Source organism: Diabrotica virgifera, chromosome 8 (assembly GCF_917563875.1).
Source record: "Diabrotica virgifera virgifera chromosome 8, PGI_DIABVI_V3a".
NCBI classification, from domain to species: domain Eukaryota; kingdom Metazoa; phylum Arthropoda; class Insecta; order Coleoptera; family Chrysomelidae; genus Diabrotica; species Diabrotica virgifera.
This window is the reverse complement of record NC_065450.1, coordinates 158,313,068-158,330,579: the sequence shown is the minus strand read 5'-3', so window position 1 is coordinate 158,330,579 and position 17,512 is coordinate 158,313,068. Positions and strand designations below refer to the sequence as shown.

Here is a 17,512-nt window from a genome sequence, read left to right as displayed (position 1 = left end):
TTAAGCCGGTGATTACAACTTTCACTGCATTTCCGTATCGAGGAAGCATCTGTATTTGAACCAACTCTTCCAGCCCTCTTCATGCGTCTCTTCGGCATCGTGTCACGAATCACCCTCCGTACCATTTCCACCAAACGTTCATCTTTTCTCTTATCGCCTTTTTCCCCGGTTATTACTCGATTGTTTCGTGAAGCTTGGCTAGCTGCTTCGTGTTCCAAGGCAATAGCAAGTGCTTCATCTAAAACTTTCGGTCTTGCTAGTCGTAAAGCTTTCTGTAGTTCATTATCTTTCAGCCCATTGACGAAGGTATCTACTGCAATTTCTTCTAAAACGCTGTCTGGCACCTCTGGATAAGCCAACCGCACCACACGAGCCACATCTGCTTCAAATTCTTGCAGATTCTCACTTGCTCGTTGACTTCTACTTCGCAGTTGTGCTTTGTATACTTGTTGTAGATGGGCATCTCCATAGCGTTTTTCTAGACGAGTGAACAAGGTCTGGTAACAATTTTCTTGACCCTTGGGAATTGACCTTAATATATCTGCAGCATCACCTCGTAAAGCAGCAGTCAAGCAAACAGCCTTTTCTTGTTCGGTCCAATGATTGGCGGTCGCAATAGCTTCAAACTGTCTAAGATATATGGACCAAGAGGACTTTCCATCAAATGGTGGTAATTTGAATCTCATATTATGCGACATTTCTTCTCTCGGTAGTTAATCTTTCACTACAGGATCTAAAGCTACTGCATGAACTGACGGTTGCACTTTTGTATCGGTTATCATGCTCTCTAATTCTTTGATCTTCTCTTCTACGGCCAAAACTACTGCATTAACTGAAGGTAGCACTTTCGTATTGGTTACCATAGTCTCTAGTTGTTTGATCTTATCTTCTAACATTTCTTTACTGTCGTCTACGCTTTTCTGTATCTTATCGAATGTTCTAGAAACCTCTTCAAATTTCTCGTCGTTCTGTCTACAAACGTCTTTAATTACTTGAGAAACACTTTCAAATTTCTCGTTGCTCTGTCTACAAACTTCTTTAATTACTTGAGAAGTCTCGTCAAATCTTTTAGCAACATTTTCGAATTTATCGTCGCTTTTTCTAGAAGTTTCATCGATCTTTTGAGAAACACTTTCAAATTTCTCGTTGTTCTGTCTACTAACTTCTTCAAGTTTCTCGTTGTTCTGTCTACTAACTTCCTCAAGTTTCTCGTTGTTCTGTCTAGAAGTTTCATCGATCGTTTCAGAAACAGTTTTTAATTTCGATAAGATTACTTGTTCTGCTGACTGGAAGTGGAACGTCTCTGGGTCATCTCCGTTCTTCGTGAGGACATCCTTGAGTCGTGCTTGTAGGACTATCTTGCACCCACTGCTGTCTAATTCGTACTCTTCTAATTGTTCACGGAGCTGTTTTATGGTCAGTTCTTGTAGCAACATCTTTGGTCGGCACACACGTACTTTTCAAAATGTCTAAGTCTTTCCGAATACCGAACAATCAACGCACTTCAATTATTCCCGACGAATAAAGTTCAAAAGTCTTTCCGAATACCGAACAATTAACGCACTCCGATTATTTCCGACGAATAAAGTTCAAAAGTCTTTTTTTTTCACTTTTCATTTATTTACACTCCACACCGTTAACACCAACTGTAGCGTGATTAGTGTAATTACTTCTAATTACAATAAAACTAGCGGTTCGTATTTATATACGACTTTATTTATATTTATACAAGTTTACTTTACAAACTTTAGCTTAAGACTCCCCTATTTACAAATATGTCCTATTTATATATGCGATACAGATATTCCAGAAATATCTATATATCTCCAGCTATGTCCATGTGACCGCTTGCACGTCATCGTCGCTGCATCGGCGTATCTCGAAACATCGATAGTGTTCTGTCTGTCCGGAGACGGGAGCTGGTATACGAGGGTAGGTCAATAATTATTTTGTTACAGTATATTTCAAAAATCTAACGATTTAAGCGGGGCGTAAGGAAATGGGTCCCAAAGTAAGGTAAGGAGTCCCAAAATTTCACAAGAAAAAAAAAGAATATTTCGCGAAATTTATGACAGCTCAAAAAACTAAAAAATACCTACTCAGTATTTTTTAAAAGTCTATCGAATGATTCCAAACACGACTTCCCACGAAGAGGGGTGGGGGTAATTTTAATATTTTAAATACGAATCCCGCGATATTTCGCGATATGAACATCAGATCGAAAAACTGAAAAATAAACTTATCCAATATTTTTTAAAAATCTATCGAGTGGCACCAAACTACCCCCACGGAGGTGGGGGTTTATTGCAGATGTGGATTCCTTACGTAAAAATAAGTAACTTTTATTCGAGACATTTTTTCGAATTATGGATAGATGGCGCTATAATCTAAAAAAACGATTGTTGAAAATGAAAAATTAAATTAAAAATCGAAAGTCCCCACTAAAATGGAAAACTTTAGATTTAAGGACCTACTCTTCACAACCCAATAGGTCCCCAAAGCGCTCGAGTGACTGCACATTTAGCATACTTTGCGCGCCTACCATAATACATCTGACAGATATGTGCCTAAATGTGCCTGGAGTAGGTATATGATTTCGTTAATCTGAAAAATCCGTGAAATGAACTTAAACATAGACAAATCTTGAGTATAGCCACTTTAAGTATAGGCAAATCTGAAAATTATTTTTATTTTAATATTTTTATGTATCTTAAGGTGGAAGTGGTGGATCGGCTGTGACTGGACGTCTCGCAGAACATCAAGACTCTAGAGTTTTACTTATAGAAGCTGGAGTTGACGAGCCTGAAACCTATCAAGTACCTGGACTGATTTTGCAATATTACACTAACCCGATCGTGGACTGGAACTATCGTACCTCCGACGAACCTGTGGCATGTCAAGGTATTATTCAAACAAGTATTACATATTATATATAATGGATTTTTACGGCTATCGCCGCCTCTCCATACCCAGCTTCCAAGTTTTTCTGTCGTAACACTCATCTTCATCTAACTGCCTCGAATCCATTGCCTCCTGAATATTGTCCCTCTGGCTTCTTCGTGGTCGTCCTCTTATTCTTCTCTTCAGTGGGACCCACTTTAATATTTTTCTCGGCCAGCGAGTCTTATTCATTCTTTTAACGTGACCGAACCATGTCAGCTGTCTCTTTTCAATATCGTCTATTATAGTTTTCTCCACCTTCATACGTTCTCTAATTGTTTCATTTCTCACATGTTCCAATCTCGAAATCTGACAACTTCTCCTCAAAAAGTCCATTTCTGTACTAAGTAGCTGCTTTTTATTTCTTGCACTTATGTCCCAAACTTCTGCACCGTAGATTGCAGCGCTCTTCATTATACTATCATAGTTATATTCTTCTCTTCGTTTTTTTCCTGATATCTTTGTCCCATAAAATTAAATGTAGGGATGTAGTGATGCTTCTGTGGTGTAGTCCACGAATATACGACTGTTTATCGCGACAACAAATATTTTAGTGTGCAACATAAGAAGTACGAAAGTATTTAGCTCTAATAATTACTCCAATAAACAACAATATAATTTGCAATTTACTTTCGTTCTTCATATTTTGCACAGTAAAATCTTCGTTGTCGCGATAATCCAAGAGGGTCGTATATTCGTGGAATGGAGTATACCTTTATTTATCCTGTGTTGTATTTCATCTTCACTATTTCCTCGTTTGTAATGTAGCTCCCAGATATTTGCATTGTTTCACACCAACCATATGTCCTTGTTCCAATGGTAGATTTTCAATGTCTTCGTTTCCCGCTATGAAGTATTCTGACTTATCCATATTTATTACTACTCCTGCCTGTTGGTAATGGTTATTTAGCTTCTGCATCATATATCAATCATCTTGATCTTGGGCTACAAAAGTCATCTTGATCTTGGGCTACAAAAACTTGGTCGTCCGCAAAGTATAATAAATAGGAAGTCGTTTCCCACTTTCAGTACCATCGGCTTTACTGATTTTGTCCACCTCTGTAAGGATTGGTCAAGGTATATTTTAAAGGGATTGGAAGATAGACAACTTCTATAACATTTTAGTTTTTTGTATGAGTTTTCCATCGATACCGATGCCTTCCATTGACTTGCAAGTATTACATAATTTTTTAAAATGCGCCCTAGTATTACGTATAGCTATTTCCATTATTACAATGCCCAAAGTAAAAATGGCATTCAAGAATTTTTCATTTAACTTTAAAAATCTTTATAATGTTCTTAACATTAAGAGAAAGTACTTTGATTTATCCAAATTCTTTATTAGTTTTAGCAGTCAACTTCATAATTTGAGCGACGTTATAGTAATATAACATGTCTGAGTATGCCAGTAGCAACCTCCATATAAAGCAACGTGAAGTTAAGGGACTTTTTTGATGGCGAATTTGGTGAACTGCGAGTCCAAGCTTACTAGAGGCGATTGGATGATTTTGGAAATAACCTTTAAATTCGACTATATATCTAGAGTTTGTCCTTGAAAAAGCCATCTTTTGCACTTTTGCAGATGTGCATACTTCGAATTACCTGTAGAGCGTTGGTGGAAATTGAATTGACATAAATGCAACCATCTTCTTTACGGCTGTAAAGAGTACAGTCGATGGTGGTTTTCAATCGTAAACTGTAGATGAACTGTCGGAATAAAAGCTGGTTCTGAACATCATCTAATATATTCAAATGTGCTAGAATGTGCAGTTCACCTGAAATAGAACTCCCCTGACTTACGTTACCTCAGATAATATATTGGTTTTTAAATAATTTAGAAATGTTAAATCTAATACTAATAACTTTTTAAAATGTCCCTTGTGTAGAAAAAAATGGTAGCTGCACTTGGTTAAGAGCTAAAATACTAGGAGGATGCTCTGTAATTAATGGAATGATGTTCACAAGAGGAACTCCACCAGATTTTGATAAGAGGTGGAGTGGCGAAGGCATTAAAGGTTGGACCTGGAACGACGTCCTGCCATTCTTTAGGAAATTTGAACATAATTTACAGGTAAAGTTACTATAACACTATAAAATAACATGAAATACATACTATAAAATATCATTATCTGAGTATTTCAAACAGCTCTAGCATTGCCCTTAGCTTATCATATTTCACCAAATCCTCTGATTTTCCTTTGCGTATCGTCGAAATTTTAGGATGTGGCTGACACCACAAGTTGTGTGGATAATTAGCCGACATTCTGAACATTTTCTAGCATTGTGTTTTTTTAGGTATTGCGACAAAGATGAACTTAATCTATCAGCTCTAGCAACACAGGCGATGTTTAATCTGAACCACAAGCTTTTCTAATTTTAGCATTTTTATAGCGTGTTCTATTTCTGACTTCATAATTTCTAGGCCGTTAGTGTAGTATTGGTATAATTCGGTAATATTATTTCTATCACCTTAAAACAACTCTAATATACAGGGTGTCACGAGAATATTGGTCGTGAATTAAATCACAGATTCTGGGGTCAAAAATAGGTTGATTGGACCTCACTTACCTATATACAATAGTGCACACAAAAAGTTACAGCCCTTTGAAATTACAAAATCAAAATCGATTCTTTTTCATATATATCGAAAACTCTTAGAGATTTTTTATTGAAAATAGACATAAATAGACATTCTTATGGCAGCAATATCTTAAAAACAAATTATCGTGAAATTTGTGCACCCATCAAAATTTTATGGGGGTTTTGTTCCCTTAAATCCCCCCAAACTTTTGTGTTCTTTTCAATTAAATTATTGTTTTGGCACCATTAGTTAAACACAATGTTTTGAAAACTTTTTTGTCTCCTAGTACTTTTGCGATAAGCCAGTTTTTATTGAGATATTTTGAATATTTGTCGAATCCACAACATATTTTATTTGTAAGTATATATGTTTAAGTACGATTATAGAGACCTGTTAATAATCTGAAAATTTATTTATAATATACATTTTTAGGTATATTTTGAAAAATAAGAAGTTAAGAGGCAAAAAGTTTTAAAAACACTGTATTTAAATAATGGTACCACAACAATAGTTTAATTGGAACGTACACACACATTTGAGGGTTTGGAGGGTTTAAAGGAACAAAACCCCCATACAAAAAGTTTTAAAAACGTTGTGTTTAACTAACGGTACCACAATAATGAATTAATTGGAACGTACACAAAAGTTTGGGGAGGTTTAAGGGAACAAAACCCCCATAAAAATTTTATGGGGTGAACAAATTTCACTATAATTTTGTTTTAAGATGTTCCTGGCATAAGAATGATACATGTCCATTTTCAATAAAAAATCTCTAATAGTTTTCGATATATTCGAAAACTTTCTTTATGAGCACTTTAACTGGGCTGTAACTTTCTTTATGAGCACATATTATATACTAAGGTAAGTTGGGTTCAATCGAACTATTTTTTACCCAAAATGTGTGGTATAATTTATGACCAATCTTTTCGGGACACCCTGTATACAGTTGCCATTCCTTCCTCATTTGGTCTTCTTTTACAATAATTTTATTGTTATTGTTAAGTAGTTTTAGAGGAAACTCGTTTAGTGCTTATTTATTTTCCCTTCTTGTGCACATTAAAGATCTGAGAATAATTCTCAATTTATATTGGAATCAGAAAGCTTTTTTTCTCTCTGATTCTGGCCTTGGTTTAGAAGTAGAACTTTTAGCCACGTAATTGTATAACTTATCACTAACTCAGGTGTAATGTGTAGTGTGTGTGTTGAGTAAGTGTCTTGTTACTTTGCAACGTTGACGTCATTGTCTTTGCAAAGAGACGCTAATTGTATCCGAACGTTTGCGGTACCTCCGGTGAGTACCGATCCCACAAGGACAGAAACTATTTTCATTTATTAATTTATAATAAATGAAAAAATTTCTGACCCTGGTGAGATTCGAACGAATCAGAAAGCTGACATCAAAATAGAAAATGAGATGTCACAAGTAATAGAAATACGTAGAGGAGTAAGACAGGGATGCATTTTGTCACCACTGCTATTTAATGTATATAGTGAAAGCATCTGCCAGGAAGCCCTTTTGCAAGCAAACGAAGGAATCGTAATTAATGGGGACGTTGTAAATAATATTCGATACGCGGACCACATTGTACTAGTTGCAAGACAATTAGAAGAATTACAACGATTACTTACAAACATAAATATTGCTTGCAACAATTATGGCCTAAACATCAATATTAAAAAAACCAAGAATATGGTCTTCAGTAAAAACATGACACAACCAGCACATAATATTAGCATAAACGGCATTCAAATTGAAAAAGTATCAAGTTGCAAATACTTGGAAACTTTAATAAACGAAACTGGAGACCAAAACAATGAAATAAAAAGACGAATCTAAATTGCCAGGGCCACCTTCATAAAGATGAGAAAATTCTTCTGCAACAGAGATATAAGCATAAGCATCCCTCTACGATTAAGTTGGCAGAGGTTAGGTGACAATTCTCTTTAGTTGTCACCTAAACTCTGCCATGTAAAGTTCTACCTACAATTTCCCAACCAATATGGTTGATGTCATGTGATGCCAGGGGTTAATCTGGAAATATTTTTAACATCCTTTAAAATCAGATAATATAATGTAACCCCAACTGTTTAATATCAATTTAAGGGTTTTTACCCATACATTTTGGTGGCTTAAAGCATGTAAACCTGTGATAACACTGATGATGGAATATTGATTCCGAAAACGTTTTGTTGTGATACAGCCCCTGTTTAGAGATTTTAAATATACCTTTAAGAAGATAAGGTTTTTATGTTTTGTGATTTATGGTATACAGCCAGTACAGGAATTTTTCCTTGTGATATTTTTAAACATTGGAGTAATACGAAGGATAGAAAAAGACCCAAAAATTTTGTTGACAATAAAACGAAGAAAACTCGAATATTTGGGTCACCTGATTAGAGGTCATAAATACGCATTACTCAAAAATAGAAGGAAAACGGAATCCAGGCCGTAGAAGAATGCCATGGTTGTGGAATTCGAGAGAGTGGTTTGGCTGCACCACTAATAAACCTTTTAGGTCAGCTGTAAGCAAGGTCAGTGTAGCCTTGATAATTTACAATCGCCGATAGGAGTGGCACAAGAAGAAGAAGCACATTAAATATGTCATGCCTAGATGTCAAATCCTCCAGTTCGTTACAGCTTTTTTCATCCATTTTTCTTTTGCTAATTTGATGTCCCTTTTATTCTACTTTGTAGATATCTGTTTCATTAAATTTTATTAGTCGACGTCGTTTCATCAATTTTAAGATGTCGTTTGCCATCCATTTATTTTCTTGATTAAGTTTCTTCTATAATCATTGTTTCTGGAGATACATAACCAGACTCTAATCATTATCTTCATTTATTTCCTGTAGCGAGTTCATTTTGTAGAGATAACATTATTTGTACTGTTTCAGTACTCTAGGAACAGTGGGCGCGAAAAGCTAGATTCTGGAGATAACTTTTCAGTGCTGAAAATGGGTTATTCAAGTTAATTCAAGAAAATAGTTTAAGCTAAAATATATAACCTAAAAGTGCGACTTCATTACCAATATTTTATATGAAACCCTAACATCACTGGTATCATACTCATAATAAACATGCATTTAGTACCTCAGTTCAGCATGTAAAATCCTGCTGGATGTAGATTGTCATTTCAATATAGAATCTGGATCAGGTACTACGATAAGGTACAGTAGTATCCTATTCACATACTGTATCCTGTGGTACAGTAATAATCGCAGCACAACGCGCGCATGGCTTTAGCTGATCAACTGGCTTTAGACCCCGCTGAAAACTGAAAACCAAACGACTTGCTAATCAAACTTATAAAGCAATAGGGATTACAAAATAGAAGATAAAATCGTCCTATTAGAGGTAAAACTCACTAACTACACTTTTCAGAATGAGGAGAAAAATCGATTTAAATACAAATTGTTTTTTAAATTCACCTCACTTGAATGTTGGAATTTATTTAATGCAGCTTTAAAGAATTAATATAGGCACATATTTTAAGCCATATTTCGTCACAGGAACTATGATACAGTCAATACTAGATCAATTTTTGTACTTGATGAGTTTTTCCATGAACACAATTATTGGATATTGATATCCTGTTAGAGGTAAAACTCACTAACTACACTTTGTACTTGATGAGTTTTTCCTTGAACACAATTATTGGATATTGAGAAGTTAATGAATTTGTGTCCATAAAATTTCGCTGACTTACAACAAAGGAAGTATCAAAAATAACAGTCTGTTAATTAAAAAATTGACAATAAGTTTCGTTCTTCGAAAATTATTTCATCATTTATGACAGCCACAAAAGTCGCCTGCTTAATTGTAGAATAGATTATGTTACACTTTGAGTAAGCTATCACAGTTACAAACTAATTTAATCTCATATTCTTTAATCAATCGCCGAACAGATAATGCACACAAACATAATGTACAGTTTTTACAGTTTCAACAATACAATGTAACACACAAGTCACCTGCTTAATCGTAAAATAGATTATGTTGTCTAATGTATTGTTTGAAAGATAATACCGATCCGGCATTCCAGATTGTAAGGAAAAATTCACTAAGTGCAATAATAAATTTTAATGAGTTTTACCCTGAAACCCAAATTCACCATATTGCACTCCATATTGGAAGGAAAAATTCACTAAGTGTAATAATACGTTTTAATGAGTTTTGCCCTTAAACCAAAATTCACAATAATGCACTCAGTGAATTGTACCATAAATTATATCAGCAATGGCAGCTATGTACGCCGCTGCTCCCGCTTGGCGGCGCTAGTGTAGTTGGGGGTCAAGGTTTTGACAATACGTGAAGTTTGTATATGGTGTTTCCATGTACGATTTAATAAATAATAAATTATAGCAGAAAAATACGAATATTGGACTGTTTTTGCGTTGAAAAACGAATTGAGGAAAAGGAATTCGAGAGTTACTGGAAAAAAGGATGCCCTTATCGAAAGGTAAACTATATTAATCATCGTTTTAATGTTTTATTTCGCAAATATATTCTTCTCATTTTATTTTCTCAAACTTAATTCACACAGCAAAACAACTATATTCTTGTTCTTCTTCCTTCGTGTATGTAGGCTTTAAAGCCTGTTTCTTCTTCAGTATTAGCCTCCTAAATTTTTTAAATTATCGCACCATCTTTTTCTTGGTCAGCCAATACTTTTTCGTCGATTTGATGACCTATCTCTTGCTATTTGTACTATCTTATCCTCCGCCATTCTACTAATGTGTTCGTTCCACTCCTCTTTCCGTTTTGTCACCCATCCGTTTATATCTTGTACATTGCATGATCTTCTTATGTTTTCGGTTCTCTCCCTATCCAACAGGCTTTTCCCTGATATTCGTCAAAGTATTTTCATCTGTGTTGTTTCTAGTAGTCGTCTCGTTTTAGATGTGCCAGGTCTTGTCTCCGCCGTGTAGGTCAATATAGGTCTAATTGCTGCTCTATAGATTCTTGCTTTTGTGTCTGGTCTTAGGTGTTTGTTTTTCCAGATGGCGTCATTAAGAGATACCGCAGCTTTACTTACTTTTAAGCTTTGTTGTCGTACTTCATCTTCAACATATCCGTAACTGGTTATATCTATTTCCAAATATCTGAACTTTGCTGCTTGCTTTATTATTTTCCCATCAATTTCGATTTTACATCGTAGTGGGTATTTAGATGTTGTCATACATTTCTTTTTTTCTGCTGATATTATCATATTTTATTTCTTGGCTGTTGTATTGAAGATGTTTGTTAATCTTTGGAGATCGTCTTCTGTCTCGGCGATTAATGCGGCGTCGTCTGCATAACATAACACATATTTGGATTTATTTGTTCCCCATTCTGTAACCATGACCTTTACATGCTGCTTCTATACTTCTATTATTTCGTCCATTATTATATTAAATAACAGTGGGCTTAATGAGTCACCTTGTCTGACTCCGCTTTGTAATGGTACTAACTGTGTTAGTTTTCCATTAATCTTGCCTGTATTCGATTATGGAAGTAGATGTTTTCGATGGTTTGTATAATATTGATTGATATGTTTCTTTTATACAGCAAGTGTTAGACGTCTTCGACTTGGATGCGATCGAAAGCCTTTGTCAGGTCTATAAAACAGAGATATGCTGGTTTATTGTACTCGATGGCCTTTTCTGTGATTTGTCTTAGTACAAATCCGATGTCTACACAGGATCTGAATCCTTGTTGTTCATCTGATAAAGTTGTTACTTTATTGATTTTGTTGGTTAGGACTTTTGTGGTTAGCTTAAATACGGTGCTCAGTAAATTAACACCTCTATAATTGTTGAGGTCTTCTTTGTCTCTTTTCTTGAACATTGGTATCATTACATAAAACAAATCACAACATCACAACATGAAACAAATATAATATGCAATATTTACTTAGAAATAGATTGATTTGAAGAGTTGACGTAATTTGACTTGACCTCCAACTACACAAGCGCCACCTACGGTGAGCTTTACTGATTAGCTGCCATTAGAAGGGTTAGAGCCCCAGATGACATCTCCAGAGCTGGGCAGTACCGTATTAAGTTCAAATTGATGAAAATGTCAAAATTTCAAAAGTGCACTTAGTGAGTTTTACATCTAATAGGACGAAATATTTTTTAAATATTTTTTCTACACACAACTTTGATTTTGTAAGTTATTATGACCTGAATAATATACATTTTTTAGCCTTCAGAATATGACTCTGACTACCATGGTTACGGTGGACCGGTTACTGTGTCTAATCAATATTATTTACACGACATAGCAAAAGCCGTTGTCGAAGGAGCTGCAGAAGCTGGTTTTCCAATTTCCAAAGATTTAAATGGTAAAGACTATACCGGATTTGCTAATCCGCAGTCTTATGTTAAGTAAGTATCTACACTCACTCTATTCACTGAACTCAGGTCCAACCAACCAATAAGTTTTATAAATGTAGTAACTCAAGTTACGTCAAATTTTGATATAAAAGTTAGTCAATATTAATCGTAATTTAAAGTAAAAAAATATTCATATGCATAGCTAGAATGATTCTAGTTTTTTCATTGATACTGCATTCAAGGTCAAAGCTTCCGTTCCATAAAACAAAGTCGAGAAAACGTTGCACCTTCCAACATCAAATCTCTTGTAGAGAGCACTTTTCTCATTTTGTTAAAATTTGCTCTAGACTTTTCTATTCTGATTTTGATTTTCTGAAAGTAATCGCCCGTGTAGTTAATCATTATTGCAAGATATGCATATTTTGGCCTACTTTAACACTAGAAGCACCAACATTTTTGCATACCTAGAAGCACCGAGAGGTCAAGATGACAGGTATTAGAATTTTCTATCGCCAGTCGTTTTCGGATCGTTTTTTAATTGGAAAAAAACTATATTGAGTTAATACCTACCAACAAAAGACATTTAGTTAATTGAAATAAATTATTTAATTATTTAAGCACAATTTATGCAGTAGCAATTTTTTTTTATTTTGGTTGTACAAGACCTACATACAAATTTTTTACATAGGTATATTACGTTTTATTTTAGTTTTAGTTCCCAATTTTCCACTTCTTCAGGTGCTACCTCTGCTACGGAGGTTGGCAATCATCACAGCTATTTTAATTTTTGAGCGGTAGCTCTTAATAGTTGTTTTGAACTGCATCCAATAACCATTCCCTCAGGTTCCTCAGCCATGAAATTCGTATTCTTCAGATGCTTCTTCTGCTATCCACCCCTCCTTGCAATATGAGCCATAGGATGTCATACTTCTCGCTCCGCATCACATGTCCGAGATATTGTAGCTTTTATCACTGCATACGTTTATTATTTGATTGAGGTGTTGTATTTCTGATTTGTTTCCGTTGATGTTGTCCTGCCTTTTGTCAGATGATCTTGTCGCAATTCTTCTGCTAACTCAGACAGGAACGTTTGCGCAGATATGTGACAACCAGTAACTTCCTTATACAGTATCCAAGCATTTATTTCTACCGTATTTAAAATATTAAAAAAAGCCAGCAACGGCCATCTTCTTGAAGCTGATTTGGTTGAGCACTGTATGTCCATCTGATCTATAACGTTTACTCCGTATTTTGTATGGTGGTAGTAGGTAATGGATTTAGGTTTCTCCTTTTTGTCTATGCCTATTTCAATGTTGTTTGAGTATAAAAATTCAGGGCTAGAACATTTTTGATCATTTTTTTCTGGTACACCTGGTTTCCCTGGTTAGTTCAAGCCTTCGTGTATGAAAATTGTTGATTTGTATAATTCCATCTTTTCGTTTTTATTACTTACTTACTTACTTAGTCCTAAGCCTTTCTACCTTTAGGTGTAAGGCTTTCGTTTTTATTAACGGAGGAATATCCTTTCTTGGTCGGTTTATTGTTCCAGTAGTTCTGGTAGCCTTTTTTCGTAAAACTTTGTATGTGTGGTGACATTTCTTCCCTTATTCATAAATGGGCTTATTAGACGGCTAATTACATGTTCCCTAGAAGTTGATTGTCTGGTCGTTGTTCATCTTTCCGTAGGTAAGAAAATCCGTGCAATAAATATTTGGACTAGACATTAGCTGTAAGCCAGAATTTGATTCCAAACTTGTACTGGGTGAAGTGACATCTTGCCTTTGTGGGAAAAAGCTGTTCGTCGATAGATATATTTTAGCCGGTTGTAGGTGTAGTAAAATATGCAATTCTCTATAAATAGCTTCCATATTGCCGACGCAAGTGAAAATTTAATTGTTGATCATCGGGTACTTCTCCTCCGTAATGAGGACTGCATTTTTTCTAGGTAGACATCAACATATTCAACAAGTAATTACACTAAGTACCTACCTGCAAAAGAGAACTTGTAATCCTTAAATAGATGTAGCAAAGTCCTAAATTTTTAAGTTTCTAGAATAACTATGAATAAGAGAATAAGTAGTAATACAGAGGGGCCAAAAATAGAAAGCAGTAAAAATAACCGCCTTGGTGCTTCTAGGTATATATTCACACATCTCAAAAAGTAATTACACTAAGTAACTGTAAAGGAGAAATTATAATCCTCAAGTCTTATTCTTCTTATGCAATCCACTAATGGATGTTCGCGATCACGTTTGACCATTTTTCTCTATCCCTTGCAGTATGTATTAGGTCTCCTTTGTTTTTTAGTCCTGTCCGTTGTTTGACATTACGGAGCCATGACATTTTCTTCCTGCCCACTCCCCTTCTTCCTTCGATCTTTCCTTCAATTAAGGTTTGCAGAAACTGATATCTTTCATTTCTAATTATGTGTCCCAGGTACGCCGTTTTTCTCTGTTTAATTGTGCACATCAGTTGTCGTTCTGTACCAATTCTTCTCAGGATTTCTTCATTTGTTATTCTTGCGGTCCAGGGAACTTTAAGGATTCGTCGATAGATCCACATCTCAAATGCTTCTAGCTTATTCATTGTATTTATTTTTAAAGTCCATCCTTCCATGCCATATAGGAGCACCGACCATATATAACATTTTGTGAATCTTAATCTTAGGTTTAGGTCAAAGTCAGAGTTCGTAAAGACGTTTCTGAATTTCATGAATGCACTTCTGGCTCTTTCTATCCGACATTTAATTTCCATATCCGACATCCAGTCTTCACATAGCCAGGTTCCCAGGTACTTAAACTTTCTTACGCGCTCTACATCTTGGTTGTTATATATGCTAGTCTTGCATTTTGATGTTGACATAATTGACGGCTGATTATAAGGAACTTCGTCTTTTTTGTGTTGATGCTAAGTCCCATGTTCTCGCTATGCTCTCCAATTTTATTAAGAAGGTTTTGGAGGTCTTCTATATTGTCTGCTATTAAGACCGAATCATCCGCATATTGTATATTATTGACCCAGGTACCATTCACTTTGATGCCGCTTTCGCATTCCTCAAGAGCTTCCTGGAAGATACTTTCTGAATATAGATTGAACAGTAGTGGGGAGAGAATGCATCCCTGTCTTACACCTCTGAGAATTTTTTGAGCTTGTAGCTCAAAATATTTTGCTGGAGGATTTGTGAAATCCTCAAGTAAATCTAGGAAAAGTCCTAAATTGCCAACTTTTAAAACAACTAGGAATAAGTAATACAGAGGGTCAAAAATAGAAAGCATTCAAAATGACCGCTCTGGTGCTTCTAGTGTTAAGGTTAAGCTTTCTTTAAGTTAATCTGTGATAGTTCCATGTTTTTTCTGGATATATGTACGACTCAGTAGGGATGGGAAAAACCTACCGGTTTAAACTTAAAACCGGTTTTTTTACTTCGCAATAACCGGATTTACCGGTTGTTTTTTTGTCCCTGTTATAACCGGTTTTTTATTTTTAAAGTAAAAACCGGTTATTAGGTTTTTACGGTGATTAGGATTAGGTTTGGTATTATTTCGGATCCCAATCATAATTATTATTCTCAAGTAATTATTACAAACAAAACCATAATTCAAATTTTATTTTATTTTATAAAATACAGAAGCAAACTTAAAGTGCAATCTCACATCAGCCAGAAAACAATTATTAAGTTTTATTATACTATTTCCTTGAAAAGGTATTTATAATCATAATATTTACATAAGAAATGATCTGGTTGAATTAGACGCAAACATCATCTATTTTTCACACTTAACTCTTGACATTGAAAGTGGGTGAATGACTTTTTCTGATTACCAAAGTAATGCTCTGACTATGAATATCGAATTGCTGATTGCGAATACTAATCTCCAAGAATTTCGCTACGTTTTCAAAACGATACACTCATAGAGGAAGTATTAAATGAGTTAAAATGTACCTATTCTACAAATATGCAAACGTGTTAAAAGTAGTACATGTTCTTTCGATAGTACTAATTTTGATCATATTGATATCGAGTCGAATGGAGTATCGCAAACTAAAGTGTATTGTAAATGTAACTTTGAAACGTATTGGATTAAAAAAACCAAAAACCGGTTTTTCCAAAAACCGTTTTTTTTTGGCCGGTTATAACCGCCAGGTTAAACCGTAAGCAAAAAAAACCAGTATAACCGAAAACCGGTGTTTTTTCAAAAACCGCCATCCCTACGACTCAGTCTTTATTATATTATTCTTGGTCAGAGGTGTATATTCTCAGTTATATCGAGAGATTCATTTATTAGATATGACTCTGTTAGATATATTTTCTAGACTATCAGATATTCTAATATGTCAATATCGTCAGCGTATGCTAGGATGTGTATTAACCTATTATATACCTATGTATACAATATGGTTTTCTCTTACTATCGTAGTGTTGTACTACGTAGGTTTAAGGATCAAACCGGATGTATTCTTATTTATAGCTCAGAGACAAAATTGAGCCATGTACGACGGTATTTTGGCTATCAGTGAGATTGAAAAAAAATGAGTATATTGGAAAAGCTGTAAAACGATTTGTAGTTTATCAACTTTATTTATCAATTTTTATCCGCAATAAAATGGATTCTTCTTTTCCAAGTATATATTAATGAAAGATATAAGTTTACTTAAGATTTAATAACAACAAATGCATAAAATTTATTAGTGGATAAACAGTAAAAATTGACTTGAAATAATTAAAATTTTGTAAAAATACATTCAAAAAGTACAGAGTTTTGTATAGTTCTGCGACTAAGATTTATTAATATCATCAAATTATACAGTAAGAAGTAGGTATGGGAAAAACCTACCGGTTTAAACCTAAAACCGGTTTTTTTACTTCGCAATAACCGGTTTTACCGGTTGTTTTTTGTCCCGGTTATAACCGGTTTTTTCTTTTTAAAGTAAAAACCGGTTATTAGGTTTTTACGGTGATTAGGATTAGGTTAGGTATTAGATTGGATCCCAATCATAATTATTATTCTCAAGTAATTATTCCAAACAAAATAATAAATCAAATTTTATTTTATTTTATAAAATACAGAAGCAAACTGAAAGTGCAATATCACATCAGTCAGAAACAATAATTATTAAGTTTTATTATAATAATATTTCCTTGAAAAGGTATTTGTAATCATCTATTTTGCACACTTAACTCTTGACATTGAAAGTGGGTGTATGACTTTTTCTGATTACCAAAAATAATGCTCTGACTATGAATATCGAATTACTAATTACGAATACGAGTCTCCAAGAATTTCGCTACGTTTTCAAAACGATACTCTCATACAGGAAGTATTAAATGAGTTAAAATGTACCTATTCTACAAATATACAAAACGTGTTAAAAGTAATACATGTCCATTCGATAGTACTAATTTTGATCATATTGATATCGAGTCGAATGGAGTGTCGCAAACTAAAGTGTATTGTAAATGTAACTTTGTAATCTATTGGATTAAAAAAACCGAAAACCGGTTTTTCCAAAAACCGTTTTTTTGGCCGGTTATAACCGCCAGGTTAAACCGTAAGCAAAAAAAAACGGTATAACCGAAAACCGGTGTTTTGTCAAAAACCGCCATCCCTAGTAAGAAGAAGATATAGAATCGCATTAGTTTTAGCTGCTGTCTATAATTTCCTTTACATT

General features: G+C 34.6%; 1 protein-coding gene across 3 annotated transcripts in view; it reads left to right on the top strand.

Annotated features, from left to right (window-relative positions):
* Window positions 1–17,512, top strand: part of LOC114340667 (glucose dehydrogenase [FAD, quinone]) — a 328,247-nt gene that overhangs the window by 289,034 nt on the left and 21,701 nt on the right. For 2 of the 3 annotated variants that reach the window (XM_050659319.1, XM_050659318.1), the window contains exons 3-5: window positions 2,716–2,901; window positions 4,827–5,011; window positions 11,712–11,893. The exons of the other annotated variant lie outside the window; for it this stretch is intronic. In XM_050659319.1, the coding sequence (XP_050515276.1) occupies window positions 2,716–2,901; window positions 4,827–5,011; window positions 11,712–11,893 (553 nt within the window). The remainder of the gene's footprint in view (window positions 1–2,715; window positions 2,902–4,826; window positions 5,012–11,711; window positions 11,894–17,512) is intronic. 3 annotated transcript variants of the gene reach the window in all.